The 25,349-nt window shown below is 48.3% G+C and overlaps 1 protein-coding gene across 1 annotated transcript in view; it reads left to right on the top strand.

The window, feature by feature from the left end:
• Nucleotides 1–25,349, top strand: part of LOC146023797 (uncharacterized) — a 72,551-nt gene that overhangs the window by 12,378 nt on the left and 34,824 nt on the right. The window contains exons 2-5 of the mRNA XM_083155394.1: nucleotides 5,327–5,773; nucleotides 7,214–7,312; nucleotides 15,048–15,113; nucleotides 17,358–17,448. Coding sequence (XP_083011520.1) covers nucleotides 5,327–5,773; nucleotides 7,214–7,312; nucleotides 15,048–15,113; nucleotides 17,358–17,448 — 703 coding nt within the window. The remainder of the gene's footprint in view (nucleotides 1–5,326; nucleotides 5,774–7,213; nucleotides 7,313–15,047; nucleotides 15,114–17,357; nucleotides 17,449–25,349) is intronic.

Genomic DNA, 25,349 nt, shown 5'->3' with positions numbered 1-25,349 from the left:
CTCTGAATGTCTGTGGGGGGTATTCAATGTTTAGGTCACGGCGGTCGAGCTTGTCCCGTTCTCGATCAGCTCGACCGAGAACATGCAGGTGGGATTCAATGTCCCGCCTGCCGGGGAGCGAGAAGGGGGCGTGGCCGCGAGTTGCGGCCGGGAAGAGGCACACAGCATCCGCATATTACTCTCCCGTCATCCTGTCTCCCAGGTGGCGGGTCCGGCGATGAGGGTGCTGCAGCCGCAAATTAGCAAGTTAATACATCGGCCCAGCAGCCCATGGGTGCTCATCAATTTCCATGGGTGCTCGGGCCCTTGAGCACCCACAGAATCGGCGCCTATGCATCTGCCCCACCTGCAGTGCACATGGTTTTGCCCATTTTCCAAACAAATTTGTACTGCGGTCAGATCTGAATAAGGGCCCTAGTGTGATGCTTATTACACAGGCCAAGATCCCACTGGGACATCTGCACCATCACTGCCAAAACCGTCACCATCCACTGGGGTACAACTCCATCATCCACTGGGGTACAAATCCATCATCCACAGGGGCACAGCTCCATCATCCACAGGGGTACAACTCCATCATCCACAGGGGCACCTCTCCATCATCCACAGAGGCACAGCTCCATCATCCACAGGGGCACAGCTCCATCATCCACAGGGGCACAGCTCCATCATCCACAGGGGTACATTTCCATCATCCACAGGGAAACAACTCCATGATCCACAGGGAAACAACTCCATGATTCACAGGGGTACAACTCCATCATCCACAGGGGCACCGCTCCATCATCCACAGGGGTATAACTCCATCATCCACAGGGGCACAACTCCATCATCCACAGGGGTACAACTCCATCATCCACAGGGGTACAACTCCATCATCCACAGGGGCACCGCTCCATCATCCACAGGGGTACAACTCCATCATCCACAGGGGCACCGCTCCATCATCCACAGGGGCACCGCTCCATCATCCACAGGGGTACAACTCCATCATCCACAGGAGTACAACTCCATCATCCACAGGGGCTCCACTCCATCAACCACCGGGGTACAAATCCATCATCCACAGGGGTACATTTCCATCATCCACAGGGAACCAACTCCATGATCCACAGGGAAACAACTCCATGATTCACAGGGGTACAACTCCATCATCCACAGGGGCACCGCTCCATCATCCACAGGGGTACAACTCCATCATCCACAGGGGCACAACTCCATCATCCACAGGGGCACAACTCCATCATCCACAGGGGTACAACTCCATCATCCACAGGGGTACAACTCCATCATCCACAGGGGCACCGCTCCATCATCCACAGGGGTACATTTCCATCATCCACAGGGAAACAACTCCATCATCCACAGGGGTACAACTCCATCATCCACAGGGGCACCGCTTCATCATCCACAGGGGTACAACTCCATCATCCACAGGGTCACCGCTCCATCATCCACTAGGGTACAAATACATCATCCACAGGGGCACAGCTCCATCATCCACAGGGGTACAACTCCATCATCCACAGGGGCACAGCTCCATCATCCACAGGGGCACAGCTCCATCATCCACAGGGGTACATTTCCATCATCCACAGGGAAACAACTCCATCATCCACAGGAAAACAACTCCATCATCCACAGGGGCACCGCTCCATCATCCACAGGGGCACCGCTCCATCAACCACAGGGGTACAAATCCATCATCCACAGGGGCACAGCTCCATCATCCACAGGGGTACAACTCCATCATCCACAGGGTCACCGCTCCATCATCCACAGGGGTACAAATCGATCATCCACAGGGGTACAGCTCCATCATCCACAGGGGCACAGGTCCATCATCCACAGGGGCACAACTCCATCATCCACAGGGGCACAGCTCCATCATCCACAGGGGTACATTTCCATCATCCACAGGGAAACAACCCCATCATCCACAGGGGTACAACTCCATCATCCACAGGGGCACCGCTCTGTCATCCACAGGGATACAACTCCATCATCCACAGGGTCACAGCTCCATCATCCACTGGGGTACAAATACATCATCCACAGGGGCACAGCTCCATCATCCACAGGGGCACCACTCCATCATCCACAGGGGCACAGCTCCATCATCCACAGGGAAAAAACTCCATCATCCAAAGGGAAACAACTCCATCATCCACAGGGAAACAACTCCATCATCCACAGGGGTACAACTCCATCATCCACAGGGGCACCGCTCCATCATCCACAGGGGTACAACTCCATCATCCACAGGAGTACAACTCCATCATCCACAGGGGCTCCGCTCCATCAACCACCGGGGTACAAATCCATCATCCACAGGGGCACTGCTCCATCATCCACAGGGGTACAACTCCATCATCCACAGGGGCACAACTCCATCATCCACTGGGGTACAAATCCATCATCCACAGGGGCACAGCTCCAGTATCCACAGGGGTACAACTCCATCATCCACAGGGAAACAACTCCATCATCCACAGGGGTACAACTCCATCATCCACAGGGGTACAACTCCATCATCCACAGGGGTACAACTCCATCATCCACAGGGGTACAACTCCATCATCCACAGGAGTACAACTCCATCATCCACAGGGGCTCTGCTCCATCAACCACTGGGGTACAAATCCATCATCCACAGGGGCACTGCTCCATCATCCACAGGGGCACAACTCCATCATCCACTGGGGTACAAATCCATCATCCACTGGGGTACAAATCCATCATCCACAGGGGCACAGCTCCAGTATCCACAGGGGTACAACTCCATCATCCACAGGGAAACAACTCCATCATCCACAGGGGTACAACTCCATCATCCACAGGGGTACAACTCCATCATCCACAGGGGCACCGCTCCATCATCCACAGGGGTACAACTCCATCATCCACAGGGTCACCGTTCCATCATCCACAGGGGCACAGCTCCATCATCCACAGGGGCACAGCTCCATCATCCACAGGGGCACAGCTCCGTCATCCACAGGGGCACAGCTCCGTCATCCACAGGGGCACAGCTCCGTCATCCACAGGGGCACAGCTCTGTCATCCACAGGGGCACAGCTCCGTCATCCACAGGGGCACAGCTCCGTCATCCACAGGGGCACAGCTCCGTCATCCACAGGGGCACAGCTCAATCATCCACAGGGGCACAGCTCAATCATCCACAGGGGCACAGCTCCATCATCCACAGGGAAACAACTCCATCATCCACAGGGAAACACCTCCATCATCCACAGGGGCACCGCTCCATCATCCACAGGGGTACAACTCCATCATCCACAGGGGTACAACTCCATCATCCACAGGGAAACAACTCCATCATCCACAGGGAAACACCTCCATCATCCACAGGGGCACCGCTCCATCATCCACAGGGGTACAACTCCATCATCCACAGGGGTACAACTCCATCATCCACAGGGGTACATTTCCATCATCCACAGGGAAACAACTCCATCATCCACAGGGGTACAACTCCATCATCCACAGGGGCACCGCTCCATCATCCACAGGGGTACATTTCCATCATCCACAGGGAAACAACTCCATCATCCACAGGGGTACAACTCCATCATCCACAGGGGCACCGCTCCATCATCCACAGGGGTACAACTCCATCATCCACAGGGTCACCGCTCCATCATCCACTGGGGTACAAATACATCATCCACAGGGGCACAGCTCCATCATCCACAGGGGTACAACTCCATCATCCACAGGGGCACAGCTCCATCATCCACAGGGACACAGCTCCATCATCCACAGGGGCACAGCTCCATCATCCACAGGGGTACATTTCCATCATCCACAGGGAAACAACTCCATCATCCACAGGAAAACAACTCCATTATCCACAGGGGTACAAATCCATCATCCACAGGGGCACCGCTCCATCATCCGCAGGGGTACAACTCCATCATCCACAGGGGCACCGCTCCATCATCCACAGGGGTACAACTCCATCATCCACAGGGGCACCGCTCCATCATCCACAGGGGCACCGCTCCATCGTCCACAGGGGCACTGCTCCATCAACCACCGGGGTACAAATCCATCATCCACAGGGGCACAGCTCCATCATCCAGAGGGGTACAACTCCATCATCCACAGGGTCACCGCTCCATCATCCACAGGGGCACAACTCCATCATCCACAGGGGCACCGCTCCATCATCCACAGGGGCACTGCTCCATCATCCACAGGGGCACAGCTCCATCATCCACAGGGGTACAACTCCATCATCCACAGGGTCACCGCTCCATCATCCACAGGGGCACAACTCCATCATCCACAGGGGCACCACTCCATCATCCACAGGGGCACAGCGCCTTCATCCACAGGGGCACAGCTCCATCATCCACAGGGGCACAGCTCCGTCATACACAGGGGTACATTTCCATCATCCACAGGGAAACAACTCCATCATCCACAGGGAAACAACTCCATCATCCACAGGGGTACAACTCCATCATCCACAGGGGCACCGCTCCATCATCCACAGGGGTACAACTCCATCATCCGCAGGGGTACAACTCCATCATCCACAGGGGGCACAGCTCCATCATCCACAGGGGGCACAGCTCCATCATCCACAGGGGTACAACTCCATCATCCACAGGTGGCACAACTCTATCATCCACAGGGGCACAACTCCATCATCCACAGGGGCACTGCTCTATCATCCACAGGGGCACTGCTCCATCATCTACAGGGGCACAGCTCCATCATCCACAGGGGCACAACTCCATCATCCACAGGGGCACCACTCCATCATCCACAGGGGCACAGCTCCGTCATCCACAGGGGCACAGCTCCATCATCCACAGGGGCACAGCTCCATCATCCACAGGGGCACAGCTCCGTCATCCACAGGGGTACATTTCCATCATCCACAGGGAAACAACTCCATCATCCACAGGGAAACAACTCCATCATCCACAGCCTGGCGAGTGCAGCGAGCCCGCAAGGGGCTTTTTTGCACTCGCCATGCTGTCTGACTCCGGGCAGTCGGGATCCCGACGTCGGGATAATGACTGTCAGGATCCCGACTGTCGGAGTCCCATACCACACTCGTTGTTGCAGAAGCAGGGATTAGTGAAGGAGGCCCCATAAAGGCACCGGCTATCATAGCACACAATCATTATAGGGTCATGTCAGAATAATAAAATACAGGTTGAATGTTGGACTATTGAGTGTTGAGGAAATATATTGGGCGATGGGTTACTCTAGTCACGGTGGGAAAAGTTTCCTCCTAATGTCTCAGATTAGTGATGGAACCCTGTATAACACCTTCACTTCCTTCCCTCAGTCACCGATGGCCAGAACTTCATGATAAGAAACGTCCAGATGGAGAAGTGCCTTCATGTGGCTGAAGACACCGGCCGAGTCTCCCTGGCAAAGTGTAAAGTCCACTCCCATCACCAGCACTGGACCTGGGACTCGAAGACCAGCTCCATCATCAATGTGAACAGCAACAGGTGCCTCACGGTGGTGAAATCGCTGCCTTTGCCCATGCTGAGGATGGAACCATGTGAGGGCAGAAGGAACCAGGCTTGGATGTGCGACCACAGCAGTCATCTTACGCTGTACGGCCACGAGCTGCACCTGAACGCCAAACAAGGGACCAAGAAAGTGTTTGTGTCAAGCGGCGTGGACAAGTCCAGTACGTGGAGAACATTGCTGGACTCACCGATCTGTGGGGAGACCTCTGACATGGAGCGAGAGTGGGAGGAAGTCACTGATGGGGTTTATCATTGTAAGTGCAGAAATGCATCATGGGAACGTAACCGCCATCAGGTGTCACGTGACCAGAACACTGCAATATATCTGTAGACTACTCCTCCACATGCTCTGTGTTATAATAATTTAATAAGTTGCTGAAGTAAATGACAACAGGGGCTACATAGTATACACATACATACACAATGGTCCTTATTCTGGTTGACCCCCCCCCCCCCCCCCCCGAACCTTTGAAGGCAGATGAATAGATGATATGCCGTAATCATCCATTTGCAGCCTTGGGTGCGGGGGAGAAATCATTCGATGGTCGGAGGTCATCAAATTATTTCTTCAGATATTTGCAAAAAAAATATTATTTCTTCAGGGCTCTCAGATCTGAGACACCTCACATCCGCTGGCGTAATTTGTGCAAACGCTCAGGGGACCGATTGCATTAGAATAACCCCTAATATACACATCTACGGCTAAGTTGTACTGTTGTTGGATGCAATTTTTGAAAACGTGATTTTTTTTTTTTTGGTCCGATGATCGGCAAATACAATGTTTTCTGAAAATTGTATCCAGATGTTTTCACATTAAAATTATACAAAAATCCCAAATGTACTAGGGTGCGATTTTGCATGTTGTGGTTGCATAAATACGAGGGAATTCTTTTGTCCTCCGTATATTTGTTACCAGGACCGGTTCAAGAGCTCAGTGCTGTTTTTTTTTTAAATACGGGGGACCCCTACTCTTTTTGTTCCCAGTATTTCTGAAACCAGGATCAGTCCAAGAGCCCGTGGATGGTTATGCTCATGGAGGGGGGACCCCATGCCATTTTTTTTAGTTTACACAAAAAAAAAAACCCCGCACATTACTGCTACAAAAAATGTGCACTTGCTGAAAGATGTCACATTATCGCTAATTAAAAAGTCGCCAGCAATCGCAATCGACTACATTTGGAACGTATTTGCAGCAGTGCACAGGGATGGGGGGATCTCTGGCGGGGCGGCATTTTCCTGATCGCTGGGCTGTGAAGATTCGCAGCCCAGCAATCAGGTCTGAATCAGGCCCCTTAAGTAGTGATAGGATATTGTATTTGAGAGAAGAAAAGGCACATGAGGGAAGAGGGCCGTGCTCGTGTGCGCTTACATCCTAATGCAGCATTGTGTCCCGTACAACTTTGCCCTATCTGTATCTGTATTGAGATATATATATATATATATATATATATATATATATATATATATATATATACCGGTGTATATGTATGTATATATATATATATATATATATATATATATATATATATATATATATATGAACAATGTAACAACAATAATCGGAGCATTAATAGTCATATACATACTGTATGAATCATTTAATATCAACTGTTACTTTGTCAGATCCCATTAAAAAGATTAGTGCCATTAAGTGGCCCATTCCTTGGTATAAATGTGTTTTACTGTTTTCTAAGCTAAATTCGGAAGCACCACGGAGAGCCTGCACCCGTCTTCCAAACTCCCGAACGTGAGCAGCACTCAGATACCTGGACAGAACTCTACAGCGGACGTCGGTGAGTATAGTTACTCAGGTGCGGAGCGTCAAAGCTGCCGGTCATTGGCGCAGTGTACTGATAGTTTTAAAGCGGCAATAGAAGTAAATGCCAAACAGCCTGGTCCGGAATACATGTATAACTATTGCTGTTTTAAAACGATTGGTCAGTGTCGCCGATGATCCCATTGGTCAGTGTTGCTGATGATAAACCCATTCATTAGTTATGTATTATTTATTTACAGTTTCTTATATAACAGTGATAAAACAAAGCGGGTAGTAACAGACCAACATAGAGGTAGGAGGCCCTGCTCGTAAGCGGGTGCTGGATGACATGCCGACATCGAAATCCCGACTGCTAAATCCTGACTGACGGGCTATTTTCCCTCGTGGGGGACAATGAGTACAGCCACCGTCTGAATCCCGACTGTTAGGGGCGCATACCACACCTCTCGCAAGTTTAGTATATAAGTGTTAGCTCTGGGATCAGTGATTCTCGGGTCCATTGGCTCAGACATATAGGAGCTGCAGTTGAAGAATTCATTTAATATTATACTCATTTTGTTTAGGATACAAACTACAAGGAAATTTGTACATCTCAGGTGTAAGAATCCAGCGGGTGACTACGCCCTCCACCTGGCTGTTGTAGGTGTAACGTACTCGTGGGTAGAGATAGCGTACTGTACTCATGGTGGGGGATGGAGTACTGTACTCATGGGTGGAGATGGCGTACTGCACTCATGGTGGGGGATGGAGTACTGTACTCATTGGTGGAGATGGCGTACTGTACTCGTGGGTGGAGATGGCGTACTGCACTCGTGGGGGGGGATGGAGTACTGTACTTGGGGGTGGTGTACTGTATTTATGGGTGGTGATGGCGTACCGTACTCGGGAATGGGGTGACATACCGTATTCAGGGGTTGGGATGGCATACACTACTTAGGGATGGTGTACCGTACTCGGGGGTGGGGATGGTGTACCGTAACTGGGGGTGGGGATGGTGTACCGTAACTGGGGGTGGGGATGGTGTACTGTACTCAGGGGTGTAGGTGGAATACCGTATCTGGTGGTGTGGATGGCATACCTTACTTGGGGGTAGGGATGGTGTACCGTAACTGGGGGTGGGGATGGTGTACTGTGCTCAGGGGTGGAGGTGGAATACCGTATTTGATGGTGGGGATGGCATACCTTACTTTGGGGTAGGGATGTTGTACCTTACTCGGGGGTGGGGATGGCATACCTTACTTGGGGGTATGGATGTTGTACCTTACTCAGGGGTGGGGATGGTGTCCCGTACTTAGGGGTGGGGTGGCATACTGTATTCTGGGGTTGGGATACACTATTCGGGTGGGGATGGCCTACTGTCCTCAGTGTTGTAGAGTCTGTTCATAAAGGTTTATTTTAACAGGAGTTTCAAAGTCAAACTACATAGATATATATTGGTGACATATATATATATATATATATTGTATATAACTATCCTAGACATATATATATATTTGGCTACATCTGTCACTCAAAGTGGGTGTCTGTGTCTATAACGCTCTGTTCCTGGACTTTCCTCTTAATGTGTGATTGCCTTCATCTGTGCTGAACACCTTTCTGAGAAATTAACCTGTTTAAAACAGGTGATGGCAATCATACATTAAGGGGAAGTCTAGAAACAGAGCATTGTGTCCTTCCTGGAGAAAGTCATGTTGGGAGGTATGTGACAGAGAACCAGCCCAGTAAGCCCACAGACAGTGCCAGACACCCACTGCCTTCCCATGTTGCCCAGCACTGCTACTCCACAGCCACCAGGTGAGCGCCCCCCTCCCGCGATTTGCGGCAAAACCTCCCCCCCCCCCGCGCCCCCCCCTCCCGCGATTCGCGGCAAAAACACCCGCTCCCCGCGACCCCCCTACCGCGATTCGCAGCAAAAACACCCCCGCGACCCCCCCTCCCGCGATTCGCTGCAAAAAGAACCCCCCCATGACCCCTCCCGCAATTCGCGGCATAACCACCACCCCGCGACCCCCCCTCCCGCGAATCGCGGCAAACCCTCCCCCGTGACACCCCCCCCCCCCCGATTCGCGGAAAAAACACCCCCCCGCGACCTACCTCCCGCGATTCGCGGCAAAAAGAACCCCCCCGCGACCCCCCCTTGCACGATTGGCGGCACCCCCCCTGCGACCCCCCTCCCGCGATTCGCGGCACCCCCCCCCCGCAATTCGCAGCAGCCCCAGGATTAAATGGCACATGCAAAACACTGACATGGCTATGGTCGACAATGAAAAAGGTTGACATGAGTTTTTGAAGATTTATTTTTAATTTTTTTAATTTTTTCATATTCATTGTCATGTGTCGACATGGACACCAATGAAGTGGCACACTTATGTCAACATTTACATGTGTTGACCTTTCTGTGTTGATTTTTTCTTGTGGCGATTCGCGTCACACCCCCCCGCAACCCCCCCTCCCGCGATTCGCGGCACCCCCCGTGACCCCTCACCTCCCGCAATTCGCGGCAACCCCCCACCGGAACCCCTGTGAACCCCGCCCTCCCGCGATTCGCGGCACCCACCCCCGCGACCCCCCCTCCCGCAATTCGCGGCACCCCCCCCGTGATTCGCGGCAGCTCCAGAATTAAATTGCACATGGAAAACACTGACATGGCTATGGTCGACAATGAAAAAGGTTGACATGAGTTTTTGAAGTTTTTTTGTCATTTTTTGAATATTTTCATATTCATTCTCATGTGTCGACATGGACACCAATGAAGTGCCACACTTATGTCAACATTTACATGTGTTGACCTTTCTGTGTTGATTTTTTTCTTGTGGCGATTCGCGTCACACCCCCCGCAACCCCCCCTCTGGCGATTCGCGGCACCCCCTGCGACCCCCCCCTCCCGCAATTTGCGGCAACCCCCCACTGGAACCCCCATGAACCCTGCTCTCCCGCGATTCGCGGCACCCACCCCCCGCAACCCCCCCCCCCTCCCGCAAATCGCGGCACCCCCCGCGATTCGCGGCAGCCCCAGGATTAAATGGCACATGCAAAACACTGGCACGGCTATGGTCGACAATGAAAAAGGTTGACATGAGTTTTTGAAGATTCATTTCATTTTTTGAATGTTTTCATATTCATTGTCATGTGTCAACATGGACACCAATGAAGTGGCACACTTATGTCAACATTTACATGTGTTGACCTTTCTGTGTTGATTTTTTCTTGTGGCGATTCGCGTCACCCCCCCCCCCCCGCAACCCCCCCCCCGCGATTCGCGGCACCCCCCGTGACCCCCCACCTCCCGCAATTCGCGGCAACCCCCCACCGGAACCCCTGTGAACCCCGCCCTCCCGCGATTCGCGGCACCCAACCCCGCGACCCCCCCTCCCGCAATTCGCGGCACCCCCCGTGATTCGCGGCAGCTCCAGAATTAAATTGCACATGGAAAACACTGACATGGCTATGGTCGACAATGAAAAAGGTTGACATGAGTTTTTGAAGTTTTTTTTTCATTTTTTGAATATTTTCATATTCATTCTCATGTGTCGACATGGACACCAATGAAGTGCCACACTTATGTCAACATTTACATGTGTTGGAGAGAAAGGGGTGTAGAGGTGCGCTCAACAGGTAATATCACCAATCAACAATTGTAAAAATACAAAATTTATTTCGTACAATAAAATGGTTTAAAATACATAGGTCATCGGTGATTTTCAGAAATAGTTGATGGTTTACAGAAATTATTGAAGGTAGTAACTCTTAATGATTCCGTACAATGGTGTAGATTTGATCAAGCGAAATAACCCTACGCGTTTCGTCCGCTAGGGACTTCCTCAGGGGTAATACACCAAGATCTAGAAAAGTTGATGAAACAATGCCGTGAAAAACAGTCTTAAGTGGGTTTGAAAGATAATTCAGGGTATGAGAGGCTAGAAGGAAGAACAAATGCGAAGAAGAGGAGGGAAGAGGAGAGGTGGGTGAGTGGTTCCTTATGAGGAACTAGCGGTGAGAATGTAGACCAGAATTTCCCAGGTCAACCTCAGTGTGGGAAAAAAATAAGCATAACACATACCTATGGAATCTTTAAGCATACAAATTGAAGTACACTCTTTGTGGATAATTTTATAAAGAAGAGAAAGGGTGTGGTCACCGTTGTGAGTCAAATGACTCGGTAGTGCTTCCACTGAAGCAAAACAGCAATATCTGCAAATATATATCATATTGATAAACAGACGGGTATATATAGGACCAATCGTATGTCGATAGGTCTGTTTTGGCACATCGAAACATCAAATTTACAATATAAATACAAAAAAATACAAAAAAATGTACAGTAATAGATGACAATGGATTAGAGTGAATTAATAAAATACTTGAATAGTTCATAATAAGGTGACAATGAATAAAGGTATAAGCACTCATTGAGGACCAGTAAGCATGATTTTTGAACACAATGGCAACATAGCAGTAAGTTTATAAACAATACGTTTCTAGAAAACAAGCATATATATGGAAAGCGTACAGTACATACCAAAATTAAAAGGCGAAATGACACACCTCTCCGACTGAAGTCAATTTCAGGTAAGCGGTTGATTCTAAATGTCAACACATATGTCTATTAGACAATTTTGCAGGTCGTGCTATAACACTACAGATGGGGTTGACAATATAATGATCTGTGAGGGAGTTGGGGTTAAGGACCAGTGGGACGCTGATATATAGCAGTCCCAACAGTGATGTCAATCATCCGTTAAAAGTGAAAAACAATAATGACTATAAGCCACCCCTACGTGTATAATGGCCCAATGGGTGCTAGTGTATATTAATTACATCAATAGAGGTTACAGATACCCTCTAAGGTTAGACTGATACAAAAAAGTTCTAAATTGATAAGGCCCGAAGGGCGCGTATAACACATTCAGTATGTGGCCACTATGGGGGTCCAAGATCATAGCCGTGCCACCTCTATACATACACAGTTAGTGGCATAACACCTCTATACATACACAGTTAGTGGCATAACACTATTAAATAAAGCTTTTACAATGGAACACAGTGTGTAATTAGGTGTATTGTATTCATGTGTTGTATATATAGTAAGGGGTACCTTAACATACATAAGTTGGTATTATACAGTATTATACAGTAGTATTACATGTGTTGACCTTTCTGTGTTGATTTTTTCTTGTGGCGATTTGCGTCACACCCCCCCCCACAACCCCCACTCCCGCGATTCACGGCACACACACACACACCTCCCCCGCGATTCTCGGCACCCCATCCCGTGACCCCCCCTCCCGTGATTCACGGCACACCCCCGCGACCCCCCCTCCCATGATTCGCCGCAACCCCCGCCCCGTAACCCCCCCTCCCGCGATTCGCGCCACCCACCCCGCGACCCCCCCTCCCACAATTCGCGGCACCCCCCCCCCCGCGATTCGCGGCAGCTCCAGAATTAAATTGCACATGGAAAACACTGACATGGCTATGGTCGACAATGAAAAAGGTTGACATGAGTTTTTGAAGTTTTTTTTTTCATTTTTTGAATGTTTTCATATTCATTCGCATGTGTCGACATGGACACCAATGAAGTGCCACACTTATGTCAACATTTACATGTGTTGACCTTTCTGTGTTGATTTTTTCTTGTGGCGATTCGCGTCACACCCCCCCGCAACCCCCCCCCCCGCGATTCGCGGCACCCCCCGTGACCCCCCACCTCCCGCATTTCGCGGCAACCCCCCACCGGAACCCCTGTGAATCCCGCGATTCGCGGCACCCAACCCCGCGACCCCCCCTCCCGCAATTCGCGGCACCCCCCGTGATTCGCGGCAGCTCCAGAATTAAATTGCACATGGAAAACACTGACATGGCTATGGTCGACAATGAAAAAGGTTGACATGAGTTTTTGAAGTTTTTTTTTCATTTTTTGAATATTTTCATATTCATTCTCATGTGTCGACATGGACACCAATGAAGTGCCACACTTATGTCAACATTTACATGTGTTGACCTTTCTGTGTTGATTTTTTCTTGTGGCGATTTGCGTCACACCCCCCCCCCCACAACCCCCACTCCCGCGATTCACGGCACACACACACACACCTCCCCCGCGATTCTCGGCACCCCATCCCGTGACCCCCCCTCCCGTGATTCACGGCACACCCCCGCGACCCCCCCTCCCATGATTCGCCGCAACCCCCGCCCCGTAACCCCCCCTCCCGCGATTCGCGCCACCCACCCCCGCGACCCCCCCTCCCACAATTCGCGGCACCCCCCCCCCCCCGCGATTTGCGGCAGCTCCAGAATTAAATTGCACATGGAAAACACTGACATGGCTATGGTCGACAATGAAAAAGGTTGACATGAGTTTTTGAATTTTTTTTTTTCATTTTTTGAATGTTTTTATATTCATTCGCATGTGTCGACATGGACACCAATGAAGTGCCACACTTATGTCAACATTTACATGTGTTGACCTTTCTGTGTTGATTTTTTCTTGTGGCGATTCGCGTCACACCCCCCCCCCCCGCGATTCGCGGCACACACACACCCCCCGCGATTCTCGGCACCCCACCCGGTGACCCCCCCTCCCGTGATTCACGGCACACCCCCCGCGACCCCCCCTACCATGATTTGCCGCAACCCCCGCCCCCGTAACCCCCCTCCCGCGATTTGCGGCAACCCACCCCGCGACCCCCCTCCCGCGATTCTCTGCAATCCCTCCCCTCCCGCGATTCGCAGCATCCACACCCCATCAACCCCCCCTCCTGCAATTCGCGGCACCCCCCGCGACCCCCCCTCCTGCAATTCGCGGCACCCTCCGCGACCCCCCCTCCCGCGATTCGCGGACACTTAAGTTGCAATACAGGGCATCTTTCATACAATTCTAACCATATTTCTCATATACAAACGTTCACAAATTAAGGGGGCGCAGCCCCTTACGACGGTGTGAAGAGCGCCCGTAGGGCGCGATGAATCACCTAGTATATATATATATATATATATATATATATATACTGTATATAACTATCCTAGACATATATATAGATGATATTCACAAACAATAATCCACATGACAGATTTACTGGGCATTCAATTGGGAGTGAGGCATAGCTAGGCAAAAACTCCAGGAGCCTCTGACCGTCTCCCATACATCTTTATACAGCGGAGGGCTGTCCCAGGGGCTGCTGGGAAATGCAGTTCTCTAGGGGGGATGAAAACACACAGAGACTCTTTTTTTCTTTATTACATTATTATATAGCGCACAGCATTGCAGGGACGCAGTCTGGACGACACAGGAGGGGCCACGTGGCTGCATGATGGTCACAAGCAAACTCTGCAACCTGAAACATGGCGGCCTGGCACCTGGCTTCACAGCTCGGCTGTACGGTCAGGGGGATACCTTTAAATGGGGAGGGACCCTGCATATGGGGCGACCTTGTTCTGTGCTGGGGGCATGCATGTGCGGGGAGTTATAATTTCACAAAATGACAGCTGAAGCTGAATCAGGCCCTGTGTTTAATGCTTGTTGTGCAGCGCCCCCTCGTGTCCCACTAATGAATTACAGTGCATATACAATGCAATACACTCACAATGGGTCATTCGGCACTAGCAATAGGAGTTATTCTTTATGTCAGACCACGGGTGAAAGCAATATGGCGGGTGTGTACTCGCGGGACAAATTAGATCTTTCTCTCAATCACAAGGATAAAATATTTTATTGTCCTGTCTGATTTACTTTACTATTTGTGGTCTTTCAGATGAGCAGCAATCAGTCAGCTCCTGGGACCAGCTGAGTGAGAGGATCTATGTGTTTGAGGAGAACAGTGAGTAATGTTCTGTCACTGCCCTAATAAAGCTTCAGTGAGTAAGCATGGAGGCGAGGGTTATTACTGGGGTTATCATTAACCATCGGATGATGTTCCCACTGTGTGTGTAGCCCAAAACTTACTCAGCGGCTGTGATAGAATCAGGCTGATCGGGGGCGGAGCTGATGTCACATGACTTCCCCTCACACACCTGGCCACACCTGCATATTACCTGACACTCCCAGATAACAGCCGCTCCCCATGTAATGATTCCCCAGTGTGTGCAGTCTGTGTGTAGCCCAGGAGTAACTCGGCGGATGCGATAGAACCAGGCTGATCGGGGGGCGGAGCTAACGTCACATGACTTCCCTTCATACACCTGGCCACGCCTGCGTATTACCTGACACTCCCAGATAACAGCCGCTCACCATGTAATGATTCCCCAGTGTGTGCAGTCTGTGTGTAGCCCAGGACTTACTCAGCGGCTGTGATAGAATCAGGCTGATCGGGGGCGGAGCTGACATCACATGACTTCCCCTCACACACCTGGGCACGCCTGCGTATTACCTGACACTCCCAGATAACAGCCGCTCACCATGTAATGATTCCCCAGTGTGTGCAGTGTGTGTGTAGCCCAGGACTTACTCAGCGGCTGTGATAGAATCAGGCTGATCGGGGCGGAGCTGACATCACATGACTTCCCCTCACACACCTGGCCACGCCTGCGTATTCCCTGACACTCCCAGATAACAGCCGCTCACCATGCAATGATTCCCCAGTGTGTGCAGTCTGTGTGTAGCCCAGGACTTACTCAGCGGCTGTGATAGAATCAGGCTGATCGGGGGCGGAGCTGACGTCACATGACTTCCCCTCACACACCTGGCCACGCCTGCGTATTCCCTGACACTCCCAGATAACAGCCGCTCACCATGCAATGATTCCCCAGTGTGTGCAGTCTGTGTGTAGCCCAGGACTTACTCAGCGGCTGTGATAGAATCAGGCTGATCGGGGGCGGAGCTGACGTCACATGACTTCCCCTCACACACCTGGGCACACCTGCGTATTACCTGACAATCCCAGATAACAGCCGCTCACCATGTAATGATTCCCCAGTGTGTGCAGTCTGTGCGTAGCACAGGACTTACTCAGCGGCTGTGATAGAATCAGGCTGATCGGGGGCAGAGCTGACGTCACATGACTTCCCCTCACACACTTGGCCACGCCTTCGTATTACCTGACACTCCCAGATAACAGCTGCTCACCATGTAATGATTCCCCAGTGTGCGCAGTGTGTGCGTAGCCCAGGACTTACTCAGCAGCTGCGATAGAATCAGGCTGATCAGGGGCGGAGTTAACTTCACACGTCTTCCACTCAGAAGCCTGAGTTTTCCCTGACACTCCCAGAAAACGACTGGTTACCACACCCAAACGCCACGTCCCTGTCAATCAACTGGCGTACAGCTAGCGATTTAAAAAGAAGCAGGATTTTATCGCAATCTATCCATAATCACAGGGCCTGTAAATTTGCAGCCATGTGATCAGGTTGAATTAGGCTATAAGTTAAGTTACAGTATGTTTTAATGCAAAATTAACAAAAAATAGGATTAACATAACATATGATATGAACCGAACATGTCATGTTTTCTGATTGAAATACCAGATATTCCAGATAAAATTTAGCAGCAATATGTATCAAACCTCGGGGAGTAATAAAGTGGAAAGAGATTTGGGGGCTTATTTATCGCCGTCTGTAGGATGCACTGTGATAATATCAGCCCAATTTGCAGTGAGATAATTGAATATATTGCACGGATGTATCAATTATCGCATGCAAGCACATCTTGCGATGCACCTCCCCCCCCCCTTGCTGGTCATACTTAAACTCCAGGGGGGAGTTACTGATCGAGCCCCCACCCATTTTTACTGATTTTGGCTGAGGGGCACATGGCTCCCCCCAATGCAGGTGATCTCCTAAACAAATAATTTTTAGAGTTATTTTTTTAGGGTGCGTGATCACACCTCCATGATTAGTGGGGCCCAGGAAAGCTCCATATGGCCCTGCCCGCGGGTGCAAGCACGGCAACAGTGGCAGTTTACAGCAGCCTGAATCCGCACAGGACTGCTCCATAGATCCGCATGTATCTGTCACCGCGTCAGTCTCAGTCGGCCTGGTAGCTCTGTGGGCGGCTGCTGCCAGATAATAGAAAGGATCAGACTGTGATCAGAGGAGCAATTACCCCAACATTATCTTCTCTCCTATAGGTAGGGGTTGGAAAATGGCCATGCTGATCCTGAGCCCGCTCACCTTCATCCTGGGGGGGATCATACTGATGCTGAATGTCCGCGTCAACAAGTAAGTCCAGAACAACCATAGATGCTTTATGGGTTCCGAGTCATTGCAGGGCTGAATCATTAGGCTGCAATCTCAATGTGTACCGGGGGCCAGCTGCAGCACATGCGCCAGTATTAGGTTAGGAACGCATCACAGACACCACCAATGGCAGATCTAGGAGGGGAGGGGGGCTGCAGCACGGTTCAAAATTCAAATAGGGAAGCCACACCCACTGCCATCGCAAACTGACTCAAGGCAGTGGGTGTGGCACCTTTATTTGAATGTTTAACTGTGCTGTTGCCCCTCCACTGGATTTACCACTGCTTACCACCCAAATCTCTTGTTTTCAAATATTCTTTTGTGTTTAACTGGTGACATCTCTCGGTCACAGACCGCTCTTGTAGCCGGTCACATCTCTCGGTATCAGACCGCTCTCGCAGCCGGTCACATCTCTCTGCACAGACCGCTCTTGTAGCCGGTCACATCTCTTGGTCACAGACCGCTCTTGTAGCCGGTCACATCTCTCGGTCACACACCGCTCTTGTAGCCGGTCACATCTCTCAGCACAGACCGCTCTTGTAGCCGGTCACATCTCTCTGCACAGACCGCTCTTGTAGCCGGTCACATCTCTCTGCACAGACCGCTCTTGTAGCCGGTCACATCTCTCTGCACAGACCGCTCTTGTAGCCGGTCACATCTCTGGTCACAGACCGCTCTTGTAGCCGGTCACATCTCTCTGCACAGACCGCTCTTGTAGCCGGTCACATCTCTCTGCACAGACCGCTCTTGTAGCCGGTCACATCTCTCTGCACAGACCGCTCTTGTAGCCGGTCACATCTCTCGGTCACAGACCGCTCTTGTAGCCGGTCACATCTCTCTGCACAGACCGCTCTTGTAGCCGGTCACATCTCTCGGTATCAGACTGCTCTCGCAGCCGGTCACATCTCTTGGTCACAGACCGCTCTCGGTCTCTCACTAAAGTTCTTGTGTTATGACGACCCGCAGAACCGTATGTTCTAAGTAGCTCTGCGCACAGAAGATGTCAGCACTTCCCTTACTTCACATGGAGCTCAACGGAGGCCACAAGAGAGCCAGGATCCTCTACGGCTGGGGAAGCCAACTCGAGGACTGGAGTTGGATACTATTGCTCTGTATTGTATAGAGAATAGCGGTTACACCACTGATGGTATAGACTAGGGGTGGCCAACCGATCAGAGGCAATGAGCCAAAAAAAATTGTATGGTAAGACAAAGAGCCGATACCATGCAAAAATGGGGGTGGCCTAGCTCCCTCAAGGCCACGCCCTGTTTTTAAATGCCCGGTGCTCCCTTCCTTTGAGCTGTCCTGCCATTGGCTGTGAGATCACAGCAGTATCTTTATTATACACTAGCTGACCCGCCCGGCGTTGCCCGGGAAAACCTTGGGGTTTCTTTATTTCCAAAATTGCTGAAAATGTCATCTTACAGTATGCTGTGACAAAGACCTAAGATTGTAATTTGTTATAGATTCCACCATAATGTTAGAATGTGTTTGCATTGATACTTAATGATGGCAATGAAATCAGGTGTGGTGTTGTTGTTTGAAACACAACGCTCCTGAGTTGAAAACTTCTATGTGTTGATGAATTCCACATCCACTCCTGAGATTTAGCACCTACTGTATGACATATCCTCCAACATCTGAGGGTCAGATATCGGTACAAAATCAGAAAGGGACATGTCCACACCTAAATTTCTATACTTTCAATGGTACAGTTCTAGGGTGTGTAATTACAGGCGCTGAGTGCGTGGGGTCCGGGGTGGGCGTTACTTACCGCGCCATAATTAATTAAAAATTCACTGCTCCCTGCCACTGCCACTCCCCTCACCGAACCTGCCTGCAGCAGTCTCTGAGGTCTGGGGATCTGTAAAGCACATGCACCGAGCATCTCTACCAAACAGTGGGGCAGCCCCTGAGTGTGGGAGCAGGTCCGCGGGCCTGGCCACATGATGTCATGACGCGACTCACACTATCCGCACCACTGTAATGCACCACTGGGAATGGGTGCAATGGGCCAAATTCTTCCCTACACCCGCCCGGCCAATCCACTGATCCAGCCATCACAATCATCAATGGATGCATTGATAAGGTTTGGAGTTTAAGAAGTTGAAGAATAAGACTGAGAAAAAGAATTGCCATGTTACAAAGTGTACAATTTACTCAATAAATCGTGAAAAAAATTGTACATAGAAGTACAATCAAGAAATGAAAGTAGGATTAAAAATAAGTTCTGATTCAAACTGATAATTGTTTGGATGGGGTGGGTTGTGAAACAATTCTATAGGTGGGGGTATGGATATTGTGGGCATAATCGGTGTTTGTTACACCTACAGGGGGCCCTCAATTGATGGGATTTTCACTACAGTGTCACGGTCACAGTGTCACCATAGGGGGATTCCCAATTGGGGTCCAGGTGGTCTTTTATGGACCCTTTACAATCCTGTAGGTCTCTTCTCCTTGAGCTTACAGTCTCCCTTAATGATAGTCAATCACTGAGGGAGACCAAAGGCTCCAGGAGAAGAGACCAACGGGATTGTAAAGGGGTCCCTAAGAGACCACCTGAACCCCAATTGGAAATCCCCCTACGGTGACACTGTAGTGAGAATTTCTCATCAACTGGGGACCCCCTGTAGGTGTACCAAACACCAATTATGCCCACAATATCCATACCCCCTCCACCTATAGATTTGTTTCGCAACCCACCGCCATCCAAACAATTATCAGTTTGAATCAGAATTTATTTTTTAATCCTACTTTCATTTCTTGATTGTACTGTACTTCTATGTACACATATTTTTTTCACGATTTATTGAGTAAATTGTACACTATAACGTGACAAATCTTCATCTCAGTCTTATTCTTCAACTTCTTATACTCATAACATTCAAACAAATGCATGCAGCGCTCATGCCCATCGACCAAACATTATCTGTGAACCAAATGAGTCTGGGAAACCCTTGAGGCAGAGCAGTGCCTGATATCCAACTGACTAACAGGGTGAGTGCAGTGTACCCACTTTGTATTGATCAATGGGTGCATTGGCCAGGACAAAGATTTCTCAGTGCAACTGGCCGGGGAGCGCAGTGACAGGCTGGAGGACTGGAGAGACGGATATGGGGAACAAAGTATAAACGGTACATTAGGTACAGTTTTTATTTGCAGGTACAGACGGTTAAATAAACAGCAAATTATTTTTTATGTGTTCTGTGTGTTTGTGTGTGTTGTACTGTTTTTGTGTGTGTGTTGTAGTGTATGTGGTTGAGTGTGTTGTATTGTATGTATCTGTCCAATGCGTAAGTGTGTGAGGTGTGCTACGTATATACAGTATGTGTGTGTTGTGTCTTTGTGTATCTGTGCAATGTTTAAGTGTGTGTTTTGTGTGTGTCGTACTGTTTTTTGGGTGTGTGTGGTGAATGTGGGTGTGTGTTGTGCTGTTAGAGGTATGTTATGTGTGTGTGTTGTGTGTATCTGCCCTATGTGTAAGTGCGTAGGGTGTGCTATGTATAAATCTGTGTGTGTGTAGTGTGCTGTGTGTATCTGTGCAATGTTTAAGTGTGTGTTTTGTGTATTGTACTGTTTTTGGGTGTGTGTTGTAGTGAATGTGGGTGTGTGTTGTACTGTGAGTGTTGTGTTGTGTGTATCTGCCGAATGTGTAAGTTTGTGATGTGTGCTACGTATAAATGTGTGTGTAGTGTGCTTTGCGTATCCTGGCAATGTTTAAGTGTGTGTGTTCTGTGTGTTTGTTGTACTCTTTTTGGGTGTGTGTTGTAGTGTGTATGGATTTGTATTGTACTGCATGTGGTGTGTTGTGTGTGTGTGTGTATCTGTACAATGTGTAAGTGTGTGAGGTGCTCTACATATAAATGTGTGTGTTGTGTGCTATGTGTGCGTATGTGGTGTACTGTGTGTGTGCATGTACAATGTGTATGTGTGTGTGTGTTGTGTGGTCTATGTATATCCTCAATTATTTCCTAATTGTTTAAAGCCTTCACCATAATGTTAGAATGTGTCATTCATACTCAATGACAGCAATGAAATCAGGTGTGGAGTTGTTCCTTCGCAAACGTTTCCCAGATCATCGATCTTTTCCCCAGAACATCAATGAAGGAAAATTACAACTTGGTGTTTTTTAAATTTCTAAGTGAAATTTTCAAAAAACGGCTTCGAAGGTGCACACCACCGGGTCCAGAGGTATCTTGTTGCCGAATTTGGTGTCTCTGAGTGCCACGGTGTGTCCGCAATGCGTCGGACACGCACACACACACACACACACGCACACAGACTCTTCAACTTATTATATAGACAACAAGTAGGAGCCAGGGTCACGCCGTAAATATCAGATACCCTGCCGCATTAAAGACATTCCCCCAACCCCCACAGGCAGCTCGAGAGCCGCGGTTTGGTCACCCCTATTCTATAATATGCCCCCGACCCCCACTGTACAGCCACTCAAAATTCAGAGACAGTGGAAATCAAAGTGTCAGCATAACATACCACCACACACTGGCCCACTTCGACCACTGTAAGTATATGTGTGTGTGTGTGTGTATGTATATATATATATATATATATATCACAGAAGATGGTTCCCCTATTGCGCCCAAGATGGTAATGAAAGCGGCAACTCTAATAGACCCCTGTTAGCCGGGCCCGGGTAAGCAAATAGAGATAGAAAAGAAATATAGAGTGCGCTACATACAGATCAACAATTTTAAAACAATAAACATTTATTTTTAGTCTTCACAAAGACTTCCAATTTAAAAGGTACAGCTGGTCTGTTATTGATACAGATGGTGTTGTAGGCCCAACGCGTTTCGTCAATAAATTGACTTCATCAGGGGCTTAGCGAACAATAAGTCAGCAAGGCGTAAAATCACTGTAAATAATACAAATAGTAGAGTTCATTTATATGAACACAAATACAAAAAGCAAATCATGGATGACAGTCATGATACGGAGTGGAGGACAGCGGAGAGGAAAATAAATTTTAATGCCTTAATGAGCTCCTAACATAATAGGTGGCAGGCGTGAGGATTTTAATCCCGTTTGGTAGCATCAAATGATTAACATAGAAAAAGCTATTGAAATAGTCCCAAGGGATACAGAATCACCAATAGTGTGTAGTCACCTAATATTGATAATATTAATACCTTAAGCAGATTTAGCGGATCACATACAGTGTCCAGCAGATGACGGAGTAAAACTCAATGCGCAACCTGAGTAGGTAGTGGGTGTTACTATAGGAAGGAATGTAAATATTACAAAATGCTATATGCGCACCTTCACCAGCACTTCTAGCTGGATGTTCTCCAGTGAAAGTATAAAGACTTACATATATGACACAGGAAAGCTGATAATACGTCTGTGGGGTCAAAGACCCAAAAAGGTCATTCACACAGGTGTGTTTCAGAGATGTGCCTTAATAGGAAATGGGCATATCTATGGGAAGAAATATGGATAATCAAATGATCATCTTTAACTATTCCCTTCACCTTCACCTTTAGCCAATATGTGACAAACATATGTTTTGGAACTTACAGCGTCACAAGAATGAGTGCTGATGTAGTAACATAATGGTCAAAGACCTACATCAGCTTTTCAATAGTTTTCAGGTATGGTTCCTAAAGCACTTCAGAACCTTTGAAATAAATACAAAACAACTGTGTTTTACAAGCCAGGGACTGGTATAGAACAATGACCCAAAGTTAAATGCCTTAAAAGGGTACTTACTTTTAGGAGTAAAACCGGAAGTGTACAGCTAGGGATCCAAAATCAGAATGAGCTCATATGGGAGATGCAGCTATTTATGGAGCACTGGGAGTGTGACTACTTCCTGTTACCCAAAACTAGCAGTGTGTGGCAAAACGTATATATATATATATATACGCTGAATGAGCATAGTATTAGAAGGGCTGGGTAGATTAATGTATATACATACTGGGGCTAGTTGTCGCTATATAAAGGGAATAGAATAAGTGGTTTAATTCCCTAATTACGCGGTGGAACGCACAGCGTCTCCGCTGTGCGTTCCAAACGGGCGCCATATTGGACTGCACCGACGTCATACCTCATCCTTAGTGGTTAAGCTACAGCTGGGTGGGCGTACCTCTGAGTGAGGATGTAACTAAGCCTGTGGAGCGCAAAGCTAGTATATATGCGTTCCAGACAGGCGCCATCTTAGGGGGAACTTTATAGCTTATATGTGGAAGTTCATAGCACAATGGCCCCTTATACATACCATTATCAACTCGCAGTATATTATCTCAAAAACTATATATATAATCAGTGAAATAATAAAAAATTAATAATAAATAATAAAAAATAGGGCTGATAATAATACATGAAAAAAGTGCCATATTAGTTTATGTAAACCACTAATTGTGGATACTATCAGTAAACTTATTAGATACATATTTTTTTATATAATTAATTAATTATTATAAGCCTTATAATAGTGATAACTACCTAGTTATCATGTGGGGTGACACATATAAAAGTGTATGAGTGCTATAAGTACATATATAGGAGTGGCTACATATGGATGTGCTACAATCAGGTTTATTACTGTGAACCTCCTAATTATTATGTGGAGTGACACTAGTTTATGTGCATAAGTGCTATAAGTACATATAACGAAGGAGGCTACATAATAGTGTACTATAATTAAATGTAATCCTAAGACCTCCTAATCATTAAGAGAGACAACACATGTAAATGTACTAGGGTGTAGTGAATACCAGTATAGAAGTGGCTACATGGGGGTAAGTTCCCATCAGGAGTATATAAGTACAATGTCTACGGTGCGTTACCCTATACACAGAATAGTGATATTAATATAAGGAATAAAGGGGTACAACGATATATAGATATGGGATAGGGGGTCGCAAATAGTAAGCCCAGTATAGGCATGCCCATTGAGGTCATTGTCCCATTTACATCGAAATCTACCTATTAGTTTAGAGTGGGACAATATATACACAGATATTTTAGCAAAAGGGCAAAACAATAAGTGCCAGAATAGAGCAGAGAGAAAAGCACCAGAAATAGTCGAAGGGTAAGAGCTAAATGAAAGCTACAATATCAACTCCCTCATTAAGTCCTCTGGGAGAGAGGGTATTCAGGGTATAGATCCAAAAACTTTCTTTTTTTATAAGTTCTTGACCCCTATTGCCCCCTCTAGGGTTAACAGGGACTTTTTCCAAGATCGTAAACTTAAAGTTCTCTTTTGTGACCTCAGAGTTGTGTTTCTCCTGGTAGTGTCTGGGGAGACTGTGCACTCTTACTTTATTTTTGATGTTTCTCATATGCTCCTGGATACGGAGCTTTGTTTGTCTTATTGTTTTGCCTATGTAATGAAGGTTGCAGCTACAGGTGATTCTGTAGACCACATGGTCGGAATTACATGTCACTGCGTCTTGGATTTTTTACTCTTTTCCGTTCTCCAGGGTGTGTTGGAACTGGATTTTGTCGAAAAAGGGACAGCAGATGCATCTGTTACAAGGGGTTGTACCCGGTTTTTTGTTCAAGAAATGCGTTGTTTTAGGAACTGCAGATGTGGTAGGTTTTAATCTACTGGGGGCAAGTATGGACTTAAGGTTATTGGCCCGGCGGTACACCAGATTGGGTTTAGGTGGGAGATGTTGACCCAAAATAGGGTCACGCAACAGGGTTGTCCAGTGTCTCTCTAGTACCTTTTTTATTTCATGGTTTTCACAATTAAATTGTGTCACGAAGGGGCGGCTCTTGAATTCTTTGGCCGGTCTCACTTGTTTCGTCAGTAGATTTTCTCTTTCTTGTGCGAATGCTTTTTGTCTGGCCTCTTCGATATGATTTATCTTGTATCCCCTTTCAATGAATCTGTTGGCTAAAAGTTGGGACCGGGA

This window comes from Crinia signifera, chromosome 1, assembly GCF_055691185.1.
Source record: "Crinia signifera chromosome 1, ASM5569118v1, whole genome shotgun sequence".
NCBI classification, from domain to species: Eukaryota; Metazoa; Chordata; class Amphibia; order Anura; family Myobatrachidae; genus Crinia; species Crinia signifera.
This window is presented reverse-complemented; position numbering and strand designations above follow the sequence as displayed.